The 12,812-nt window shown below is 35.5% G+C and overlaps 1 protein-coding gene across 8 annotated transcripts in view; it reads right to left on the bottom strand.

Annotated features, from left to right (window-relative positions):
- LOC124136925 (chromodomain-helicase-DNA-binding protein 1-like) overlaps positions 1-12,471 on the bottom strand; it is a 45,452-nt gene extending 32,981 nt beyond the window's left edge. For all 8 annotated transcript variants that reach the window (XM_046502991.2, XM_046502993.2, XM_046502997.2 and 5 more), the window contains exons 1-5: positions 12,332-12,471; positions 11,965-12,093; positions 3,261-3,499; positions 2,190-2,532; positions 132-221 (exon numbers count right to left, since the gene is read on the bottom strand). In XM_046502991.2, the coding sequence (XP_046358947.1) occupies positions 132-221; positions 2,190-2,532; positions 3,261-3,499; positions 11,965-11,973 (681 nt within the window). In that variant the 5' untranslated portion in view covers positions 11,974-12,093; positions 12,332-12,471. The remainder of the gene's footprint in view (positions 1-131; positions 222-2,189; positions 2,533-3,260; positions 3,500-11,964; positions 12,094-12,331) is intronic.
- Between the last annotated feature and the right edge of the window lie 341 nt (positions 12,472-12,812).

The raw sequence follows: 12,812 nt of genomic DNA, 5'->3' as shown, positions 1-12,812 counted from the left end.
CTCCGGAAACGAAACATGACGTACGGACGGACGGAGCCCCTTTCTATATCGCCCACCAACTTCGTTGGGCGGGGGATAAAAATTGCAGAAAGTTTCCCATCTAGCATCTAGTTAAATAACAGCCAACTTACAGCATTGGCAGCATTGTACCGAACAGGCTCTTTCCTGGATCTTGCAGACCTACGAATTCCATACAGATCTGGCTCCTCATTCCACAACTCCTGGAAAAACAACAACACAACATCAACATACATAAGTATAACACAACAAAGAGAACCGTATGGTTTATATACCACAGATAAAGAAATAGATAAAGTCAAAAATCAGATTTACATTAAAAAAAGCATTGAACCACAGGACATTTTAATAGCTGAAAAATTAGCAAACATCAATTTTGAAAACAGTCCTAAGACTGTCAAAAGGATAAATCTATGAGATTCCCTTTCTCACTGATCCAATGGCTGATTGTGTGTGTGACACAGAAGTCGATGATAATAATGTTATCATGGCCTGTAAATAATAGCCTCTGGAAACCCAGCGACTGAGTATGGTTTTACTTCGCTTTTAGCAATATTCCAGAAATATCATGGGTGGGGGACACCAGAAATGTTTTTTCTGAGGCGAGGTGCAATGGGGTGGGTGATTTCAAACAGTTGAGTCGTCATTAAACATGGGACGAATGATCCAATATTTCGTACATTTATTACCGATAGTGAGTGAGTGAGTGAGTGAGTTGGGTTTAACGCTGCTTTTAACAGTATTCCAGTTATATCGCGGCGTGTCAGCTTAATTTTTGGAGGAAAGCCCGAAGTGATGCTGGTCTCAGACGTTTACCACTTCGGTGAAACCCACTAGCACGGGTATGGTGCTGACAAACCTAGAAACATAATCTGGGCGAACCGGGATTCGAACCCACAATCATAGGTTTCTGGAGTGCCCAAGGGACGCAATTCTTGCTGGCGAATCGCAGCGCCTTAGATGACTGGGCCTCCCGTGCCCCCTTATTTCCGATAGAAAAATACACTTTATCATTAAAAAATATATTGACATTTTCAAACATACAGAGGTAAAGCGGACATAAAGTCTGTAATTTTTCTAAACTGGCAAAAGGTGACAATCTTCTTATTTAACAAGTGTTGCATTTGTCATTTTCAGTTAAATATGATGAGAGGAAAACGGAAATGAAACTGTAATTTTTCATATTTTCAGTAAGTGAAAAGGTCACCGGATGTGATGTCACAGACGGGTAGTCTGCTGATAATCTTTTGTTAATAAATATTTACAGTGAATTTGGAAATAATTCTTCTTTCACACTGAGAATAAACACAAATCAGTACATAGTATCAATAATCATCAATAACTGACTATATAATTGTCATATTATCAAATCTGTTTGAACGTGCATGCTCCTGTGACCCGGAAACGGTCGTAGACATATTATTATTAACATGCCACATGCAAGTTTCTCAGTATCTTTTATTTGAAGTTATGTTGTTACAAGGATCACCCCTTGATGTTACATTGAATATGAAAATATGATTAATCTAACTTTGAGGTATGCTGATTATTTTTTAACCATGATATTTTTGTCTGACATAATAGATTCTTAGTCAAGAGATATCGCAATGACCATCTTCCACAACAGGGTCACGAAAATGGGCATGACACATTTTGTTTCAATATAACATTCATTCTTTCCTGAATGTTATCAAGTATTTGCAACAGCATGATGCATATATATTAATAATATACTCAATAAATATTTTATAGTTTCACAATTTGGGATATTTGATTGACTTTTGCTCTTATTACATTTTCGCATGATTTTGAAGTTTAAAGAACAATTTCACATAACATTTATGAATAAAAAAATTAAAAAATTCCTGCTTTTACTAGTCTGGATTTATGCCAGTTTCACAGTGCTAGCCCACTGAGATACGTTGCAGCTAAACATGGATATCCCACTCAGACACAGTATACTGACTCCATGCCAACCAGCCCTTGTCTTATTACCTCATGTTCTCTGGGTGGGCAGACACACTAGGCCACGGAGGCTGTCCAGAGTAAGAGAAAACATGTATTCTTTTGCAGACAGGAATTTTGGCCTTGGCACACATAGGAACTTATTCACAGCAATAAAACTTGTATGATCAATACTTTAGCATTTATCTATCTAGTCATACACTGACCTGCTTTAAGCGCTCCTTCTTGGATCTGCTCTTGCCTGAACTGGCATCTTGGGAATCGGTGTCCCCGAGTGACTCCTTCGAGTCCTCATCACGATCATCGATATCGTCGTGATCGTCATGGTCGTCATGGTCATCATGTTCATTATGGTCCTCTAGCTCGTGTTTCTTTGGAGATTCATCTTCACTCTCTGATTGGCTACTTGATTTGGAATCACTGTCACTCTTGTTAACCTCACTATGAGACTCTTGATCATTTTCGGACTGATTGCTCGACTCTGATGAACTCTTGGACTTTTCAGACTTGGATCCACCTGAATCAGAATCTGAACCAGAACTTGACCCACTGAAAGATATGGAATAAACCTTCAATGACTAACTAAATTTCAGCTGATAGAATTCCTGCATAGGAAACTGAAATTTCTCAGGTTATTATAATCACAACAAATGTTTTAACTTTGTACACAGTACTTGTATTTCAATGATAACAAGGTTAATAAATAAGAAAGGGTTTAAAACAATTTTCATAACTGAACTGAATATAAATGGGAATGCTAATACACAGAGACTTCGTCTATTATTGTTTGTTGTTTAACCCCACTGTCGGCAATATTCCAGTTATATGATGGTGGTCTGTAAATAATCGAGTATGGACCAGACAATCCAGTGATTGACATGAGCATTGATCCACAGAATTTGGATATGATAACATTCATCTATGAAGTCAGCGAGCCTGACCACCCGATCCTGTTAGTCGCCTCTTAGGACACGGATGAGTCGCTGAAGGCCAATTCTAACCCAGATCTTCACAGGTTTTTGTATATATAATAAGCAATTTGGGAAGAAAACATAGTTTCAATTTGCTGCCAAAGGACTTTGAAAGAACTCCCGGCTTAAACCTAACCAGGTAACTGAATTGTCTCGGCACTTGGCTGAATAACAATAACAGACAAACTGTTAACTATATGGAATTGTCTTCTCTGCCAAAAGATATGTTGAGGCCGGTTGTTTGAAAGCAATAAGCTTACAACATTCTGATATTTACATCAACTACAAGCCAAAAAATCAACTGACCTTGACCCCGAATCTGACCCTGACCCACTGTCTTCGTCGTTCTCCAGTTTGTCGTTACTCAATTGAGGCAATGTGTGCTTGTAGCTGGCATCACTCAGGTAGTCTGTCTGTGGTAAAGATGTTGTTGTCAGTGCACTGGTGTTGTTGCTTGTGTTGTTGTTGGTAGTGGTGGCAGTGGTGGAGGAGGTGCCTGACCCAAACACAGGGTTTTCAAATTTTGTAAGACCGGATATTCCAATCTGAAAATAAAATATGCATAATAATCACTGATGTACTGAAAAATAACTAAATGAATAAATTGTGTGAATGTTAATGACGTAAGTAAAATGGAAACCCTAATCTATCTATCGGTGAGTAGTCCATCACGCCACAACAAATTAAAACTGTGCTTATTCTGAAGACCTTATGGATAATTTGACATACAACAACACCATTAACAAAGCCGTTTAACTCTACATCAGCGAAAATCTTGTTACAATAGATAATCAAGACAAGAAAGGACCAAACAAATTACATTTCTCTCCAAGAAGCAACATTTTTAATGAATGAAACTTCCTGTCAACATGATTTCAAAGCTAACTTACAGTCCACAGGTATCCTTATTACTAGTTGCATAATAGAGGTCCTGTTATGTACTGAGCCAATATTCAAGACACTGTGCATCTAAATTCATTAAAACACGGAAACTTGGTAACATTGTAATGATATTATGTTGTCCAAAATTCAATTTTATTTCTTATTCAGAATATGATGCAACATCCTTCGAGTCAAAAGATACTTTGGTCACTTGTCTAATGCCCTTCTTAAAGTGAAGGTTTGGAAACATTAAATATTTTCAAAGCTGATAAGGCTGCGGCAGCCCATTAACCACAGCCAACAAAAACTCTATTTTTCTAAAAGGCGTCATCCTCAAAATCACAAATTACACATATTGTTGAAACTGTGAAACCATGTACAACACAAATAAATATAAATAGGATGGGTCCACATTCAATTATCCTGTTTTTAAGGTGATTTCATTCTGCATCACCACCCACAATCATTCTCCCATATGACACATGAGTGAAACAGTTCTGCCTGTAAATCTCAATGAAACACAAGATTTCATTTTAACAACTGAGATAATATTTACTTTATCATACGATTGCATCATATAGTGGATGTTAAACGCAGTAATGACTTCTTAGCAGACATGTCAGTGAAGCACGACTGGTCTAAAAACCGTGATGATATCTCAACGGCGTCCGGACTGAAATGAACTGTCTCCATGTCCATTATACAGAGCACATGCACAACAAACAATATCGAGAAAGAAAGCAGTAGTCCAACAGTTATAATGTTACTTTAATACAAATTTGTAATCTTTGGTTTAAGGTTAAAAAAAACCAACTTAAAATTTAGGGCTAAAACACAAAAATTAACTATGCCTCCAAGACATCTGAAATGCTGAAATGCCTAATTGAGTGAATTAGTAATTACTGTCCAATGGAAGCAATTCAAGACACAGAGAAATAAACTAAAAATTAAAAGATATACTAAAAAATAATGATTCGAAATTTTTCTAAGTCCAAAGTTTATGAAAATACAGACAAAATAACCCAGGATCATTCAAAACCATTTTCAAATCTTGAAAGATTTAGAAAGAGAAACAAGATCTTCATCTTCAAAACTTGTTTGACGAGGAAACCTTTCAGCAGACAAAGAAACATGTCTGTCCAACAAAGAACAAATCAAAGTCATGGGGGGAAGGTAAGAGTTACTTCCCCTGAACAGATCCATCACATGTTTGTATGCATGCATTTAAAGATGCATATATATATATACATGTGAAGGATCTATTCAGGGGAACATTATAATCTGTCCATTATAAGGTGTCACTAGATTTCCAACACCTTCTTTTACAAAAGTATAAAAATGACATGAAATGAAATCTGGTGAACACAATGTAGACATGAGTTTAACAGCTACCTGAAACAGATGAAAAGCATGCAATACCAACATAAGGGTAAAAGATATATCATAGAATGCCATGAGACAAAGCATTTTTTCAAACAAACACTTTATATCAACCATATTTAATTAGAACAAAATTACCTTCAGGTAGTGATTATAACTGACATGCGAGAGAAAGATGGGTGAAGGATTTAATCTATAAAAGAGAACTTTTCTAACTATCCAACATATTTTAGAGTTTCTTTTCTATTATCTTGCTTTATCAGGTTCATGGACTATGTACGAGTGAAATGTTCATAACGGCCATTCCACTTTCACATATCAGAAACGTCCCCAAATACAACTGATCAAACAAGCCATCAATAATGATCACGCAACCAAAACATATCCAGTTAGACATGTGGTTTGATACTGTCCTTAGTCATGATAATTTAACACAATCCTGAAGCAAGAAGATTTATTAACCTATTTAGGTGATTAAATTACAATAATGGAGTAATTAACCTGAAACACTTTTAACAATAGAACTAAAATTATTCTGCTGTTTTCTCGCACATGACCATTAACCTGTATACTACATGTATACAACATTAGTTACTTATCAAGCAAGTGTCTAGCTGTCTACAAGTTCTCTCCCCTTGATTGCATCATCCTCAGTGGTGACCCATGTTGAATAGAAGGCCGTAAAAGCAATCACATGCATATCATACTTCCAATATTAAGTTATTTTACAACAGACTTATCCAGCTGTTTACAACTCATTCTATATTAGTTATATTAAGAATTGCAAAACACATTTTGCCAGAACAGTTATCAGTGTAACTGACATGTTTAAACATTTAAAGCACCTGAAATATGTTGACCAGATTTATCAAGGAAATGCTGAATCCTGAACACACTCCTACTAAAAAAGCGTTTAATTTGCCAGTTATGTCATGACTCATTGATGTAATTGTCACAGTTACAACATGAACTCACTACTCAGTACAGTAGCATCAGAACAGCCATTGAACTTGACTGAATCCATAAACTTCAAATCATTGGTAGATCATTTACTAAGTTAGACATTAACATGGATAATTTTGTGTTAAGATATTCATTAATATCAAATTTCCATTTTAAGAAATTGTTTGTCCCTTAATGTAAACCTCTTGGTCATGAGAGCAGGATGTGCCCTGATGTGAACCTTTCTCTTCACTTTTCCTCTTTGTTGATATTTTGCAGTTGCGAAAAGATTTCTGATTTTTCACAACCACTGTGTTCTGTTGTTTATGTTATATTATGATGCTATAATCTGGACCCCTCCATTTTTGTTTGGGACCCCTCCATTTTTGTTTGGGACCCCTAATTTTATGATGAATGGGTCCAAGTGACCCCAAGAAAATTTAAGCCAGAGCAGACACTGCTTCTCATAGCGTTCATCTTCTCATTATCAGCATTATCAGCATGACCAGCAGCTGCTGACCACTACATTCAGTCTTTCAGTTTAGTTCACAAGAATGTGATTTTATTAAATCACCCGCCTTTCACCCTATGTCTTCATGACATGGAGACGGAACTTTGACTCTCAAAAGACGTACAAGGTGTTGTTCACACCCAATCAGTGTTAGTGTTATTATTATTATTGACAGTTGTGGTATGATATGCACGGAACTGATCAGTTCTGGTATGATATGCACGGAACTGATCAGTTCTGGTATGATATGCACGGAACTGTTCAGTATGAAGTACTTCACAACCACTCATTTGTAATCAGTGAGTAAATGAATATGGCTTAACACCACTTTAAACAATACCATGGCGGGGGACACCAGAAACAGGCTTCACACATCGTACCCATGTGGGGATTCAAACCAAGGCTTTGGCGTGATGAGCAAACAAATTATCCACTAGGCTACCCCACCACCCCTAAGTGTAATGAAGTTCTCGCACTGGATTTTATATCAATGCAGCATTGGTGAATGTAAAGCAACATCTTTGTAGAATCACACCCAATATTGATCCCTGATCTTATAACCATCATAACCACAGTCAAAACCAAATACAATCTGAAATAGCTTGATACAGCAGAACATTTGATTTTGCATAAAGACATGCCTTTTAAGTTACAAAATGTACTGCATTAACCTCGCAATCATGATTGGAAGGCCTCAGCCAATGAAAGCACTGTGTTTGAAACTCAACATGTTGGTTGAGGGTTCCTTGTCATCACACTACTGCAACATAGTAATGATTTGATGGGTTGTTACTTACTACAAAAATTAAATACTGCTTACAAATGATTTTAAATATATTAGCAAATTGGTACAATAATGTAACTAAATTCAGGAGAAGCAATTAACAAGGTTCTTGGTATTGGTTGTGTGGATACCCCACAAACTACCAAGGAAACTGTAAACACTTAAACTTATCATGTTATAGTATTTTACTCATAACAAAATATATTAATCAATGCATACTGCAAAATATATTGAAAAAAGTTAGAAACATGAAATTTGTGCTCTCGCAGTGTTTCAGTACAGATACTAAAATAATCCTGTTATAAAAAACATAAATCGATCAATCTTATATCTACATCAGTCTTCACAACCTAATGATAATTTCTTTCAGTTCAACAAATAATGTTAATAATCACTAAATAAAAAGTTTATAAAATAATTGTCATTGCAATCTAATTTTAATTCACACCGAGAATATTTTCCTAAAATTACATAATCACCCAGAAATAAAAAATCTAAATAAAACATAATAATGTGTTGAGATGCAGAACATTTCAAAATGAGATGCTTATGCTGTTTATTCAAGTATCTCAAATGAAACAATTATGCAAACCCACCCAAAATGTAGCCCTATTGACATGCTAGAAGTATATATTTAGTGTCAAATCATGAAAACATTGCTAATATTTACCATATTTTAGTAGTTTGCACAGTTACTTTAAGTTGAGTAATTGAAGCAAGTAATAATGATGTCAAATAACGTAATAAAACATGGATAAACAGCATAAATAAAACAGAAAATATAGTTTGAAAAAGTTGCCAGCTAAACCTATATATCTGATCACTGAAAGTACAGTCGATTTAAACAATACAAGTTTTCTCATTGGCGTCCGAAAAAGGTCAAGTCGAAAGTTCTTGAATTATTATCTACATGTATGGAATGAATGATTTTAAGCAAAACTTACATGGTCCACCTTTAATTATGATGAGTAATGTTCTCTTAATTATCTGCCATTACAACCTCAACCTGCATCAGATCTGCAAAACTAAGTCTGTTGACAATTCTATTTGGACAACTGAAAACCCAACAAGGTACATTGTGAGAAATAAAGATAAAATACCTGTAAATAATGAAATGCTTAATTATATATGGTGAAATGGGCTTACAAATCAGTGCTTATGACCTTGACCAGGACCATTGTTATCAATGGAAAAAACATGATTCAAGTGAAAAATTTAAAGTCCCCATCATATCCAAGATTTTTAAGAAAATAAGCAAATGTGAGTAAATACAAAGTAAATGTAGTCATTTGTATGGGAAAATATCAACAATACCATACAAAACAAATGCAACACTAACTACAGTAAGCAGTCATTTGTGATAAAAAAAAATTATAACTCCAAATCTAGTTCATGACAGAGTTATCTCCCTTAGATTTCTACAATCTCAAGCAAAATATCTGTGAATAAATAATGAAAACTGACAAAAGCCTACACTAAGGTACAGCACATGTAATTCAAGTGTAACATCTTTATGAAATAGGTCAGGTTAATATGTTCCCTATGTGTATTGATATAGAATACACATATGGAAGCAGATTGCAACCAATAACTTCAGCAACAGACTCTAGAAAATATCTAGCAAGTCTCTAGACAATATGCACTGCAATGTAACAGGGGAAAAGGACTTGGAATACTCAAAATGTCAACTAAAAACTTATTAAGCCAGTTACAACTAAGCTGCAAAGAAAATGCATAATTCACTCTTAACATGTCATTGGTACTCATAGTAAGCTATAGGTCAACAAAATGTTTATTTGCTGATACAAGGGCTAGACAATATACTCAATTTAACCTTTACAAATCATGACTATTTATATGCTCCCTAAATTACATCTCTTGGAACTGACTTCAAATGGAAATACCGGACTTGCTTCTGACAACATAACAAGACACTAAACACACCATTTGCACAGAAGAAAACCCCTATGCTACAACCAATATAAATAGTATTACTTACTGGTATGAAATCTCTCGCTTCCTGAAGCAACATCAGACAATGTGTATGAGGATTGATCGAGTATGGTTTACATTGTTTTTAGCAATATTCCAGCAATATCACACTGGGGGAAATCAGAAATGGGCTTCACACAATGTAGCCATGTGAGAATCGAACCCAGGCCTTCGGCGTGACAAGCAAACGCTTTAACCACTAGGCTACCCCACCGCCCTATGTGTGTATAAGGAACAGAAAAAGCACAATGAAAATGATTTCTCCTGTATGGTTCAGTACCATGAATTCTTGACAACAATAAACCTTTTGACCAATGAAACTCCTCGTAGTATAGCAGATATAAGGAAAGAGACTTGATCAAAGGAAGAAGTAAAGATAGCACATCACATTATGTCACTCTGTACTAACAGGTAAGGCTCCAGTGAGGTTAGTGTACGTAATAAAACATGATATGAACATGTGATAATAGAGTAGTTTGTATGAAATGATTGAGAAGACAATTAAGGCTATTGGACTGTATTGTAAATGACAAGATCTCTGATAAGTTGTGGCATTCTTGCCAAAGACATTCAAAATTAGTTCAAAACACAATATCACATACACTGCTTATTAATGTGCCACTCAAGTAGTGTATGCATACAATTACCACATGACGTATGAAAATAAAGAATGTACAGTCAACTGCAGTTATTGTTACACATAATAGTTCTTATCTAGAACAATTTTCTCTTTTGCCATACTAATCCTTTCATTGGAAATCACTTGGATGTTATCCAAATTTTATTGATCAATTGTATGTCCACCATAACTGTGGCTATAATAATTTTAACCTTTTTGAAGGTAAAGCTAAAATTGCAGATATCTCAATAGTATAGCATTGTGTTAAATTACACAACCCCTATGCTGAAAATAGCAATAACCTATGCATATGTGCATTGATGGTACTCATTACTTTAGTTCAACAGTTGCCACGTTACCATTTTTAGCATATACAGATTTATGATCATCTTCCTATGTTTAAAACTTTGCAGTTAAGCATATAAATAAGATTTGTACTTTTTAGTAAATAGGACACTAGTTGTGTAGACATAGAACACATATACAGATTTTCTAAAGCTAGATCAGCAAATGTATCAGCAATGGATATTTTTTAATATCATATCAGTGAATCTAAAGTAAACAAAGACATAATTAAGTATTTACAAGTAAAACCATTTCACCACTATCAAAACAGCTGCCATTTAGGTCTGCATGATCAGATTCTGAAGGTGACAAATCACTATTATCCTCAATGTGCTACAAACGGGACAAATAATGTCTCTTTTGTAAATGGTATTTTGTTGACATTCTGTAGACTGGCATATTTGACATTAGTCCTTCTGAATGGCCCATCCCACACAAAAATACACAAACAAAACATGAACTTATAGTGAAGAACAGGTGCACTGATTAATGATATCACAACAGTCTATCTAAAACAGGTATAAAGTTGCAGATCAAATTATAGTTTTCTGCTGCTATTTAGTACATTGCTTAATGTACACACTGTACAGTGTGCTGCATTGAGTTTTCAAACACTTTAAAGCATTACAAGTGTAATGAAGACACCTACATGTATGTACCAAAGGGTCACATATGATCATCATTTTAACTATTTCAAAGTTGCAAGTAATAAGTGGAGAGGGTATATATGTTTTACTTATGCCTGTAAATGCTCTCAGAAGGTGTGCACACATACTTATTAACATTTAGTGAACAGAGATGTTAGAAGTACATTAATACAACATTTGAAAACAACAGAATATCATCAAATTTGCAAGACAATACAATATATGCAACAATACTGCATGTTTTCTACACTAAACCCATACAATATTGTTGCAAAGCTGTTAACAAACATCCTAAAGGACTGTTTCATATAAAAACACAAAGTTAACAGGTTTGATGAAGAGGGGAGAATGAGTATTGCAGAGCAATACTGTCTAACTCGAAACAAAGTCAAAATTTGCAAAAATGGGTCCCATTTAGAAATGAAAACTACCAAGGTCATTTGAAAGTCACAGTGTCTGTGAAGCCTTGGAAGGTAAAATAAACATGAAACACGATCAATTATGATACATTTTGATCAAATATATGTTGTAAACAATGATTCCCTCCACAAATATCAGAAATATTCCTTGGTGGGGTAGGCTTGTTTAAATCCAGATTTCTCAACTGAAGTCCCTGGCAAGAAAACCAAAATCGCTGTAACGTTGAAAACAGACATTGAAGTAATTAAATATGAGCATAATATCCACCAAAACGCCAAAATAAAGTAGTAAACAATCACATCTTGGAAGAGCATTGCAGACGAAGTCAAAATTCATCATGGCCGACCACCGCCAAGTAAGCAGTTTGTCGCGTCACGCCTAATCCTGGTGCTAACTGGTAGCAAAACAAATGAATTTCGACACACATAGGTAGCTAAACCATAAATGAATAAGAGGGACACAAGCTGGCAACATTCACCCTGTCGTACCTTGCTCATCTTGGATCGCACACGAGCTCCATCATGGCGTCGTCTGCAGACTGAACAATGAAGCGAAATGAGCAGAAATTCCTTTCCAATCACGTGCCTCGTCTGTTCCAATCCACGCCCGAGGTTGGTCTAGAAGGTGAATTAAAAATCAGGGATTAATTTGGCGCAAATTCGATTAAAATCCGTTCACAAATGCATATTCCACAAACATTTTCGCGGAGTGGGTCCTCTCAAAGGCAAAATTTACAAAAATATGTTCAAATGATTTCACAGTAAGTTAACGCGTCACAGGAAAGGTGCCATAGGTGCCTATTGACATCTAATACACTCCATAAGTCGATAGATGAAAAATTATCACGTTATTTACCTGATTAAACGCATGTGACAATGTTGATACGTGAAAAACCGTCAGGTACAGATTCGAGAAGCTAAAACCATCATGGCCGCCATTGTTCTTTACTTCACGTTGTACGCGCAAGGCACTATGGGTAACACACTATCATGAGTGATCGGCGCGACGCAACTGCATTTGGCCCTACGCAAAGCTAAGCAGGTCACGGTGCACTAAAATCTGGGATAATTTATTCAGATGTTCTACATGTATAACACGCAAATGACGTCACTCCCTGAGATTGTTGACTTGTTGTAAACAAGTGTCTATACAGTCTCGACCCGTTTGAATATTATAATGTTTTTATTTAGACCCATGCTTAATAAATTAATCATACAAATAAATATATACATATCTGAATCTGTAATAAACTAGGTAGGGTATATTTTCGACATCTGGTTTCATTGCTAACGATATTCAAATCTGAGGAACCATTTTGTTCAGAAATATAACTAAA

Source organism: Haliotis rufescens, unplaced genomic scaffold, assembly GCF_023055435.1.
Source record: "Haliotis rufescens isolate VD_foot unplaced genomic scaffold, xgHalRufe1.0.p SCAF_1, whole genome shotgun sequence".
In the NCBI taxonomy this organism is placed as follows: domain Eukaryota; kingdom Metazoa; phylum Mollusca; class Gastropoda; order Lepetellida; family Haliotidae; genus Haliotis; species Haliotis rufescens.
The sequence above is the reverse complement of the archived record's forward strand: the minus strand, read 5'-3'. Positions and strand labels throughout refer to the sequence as shown.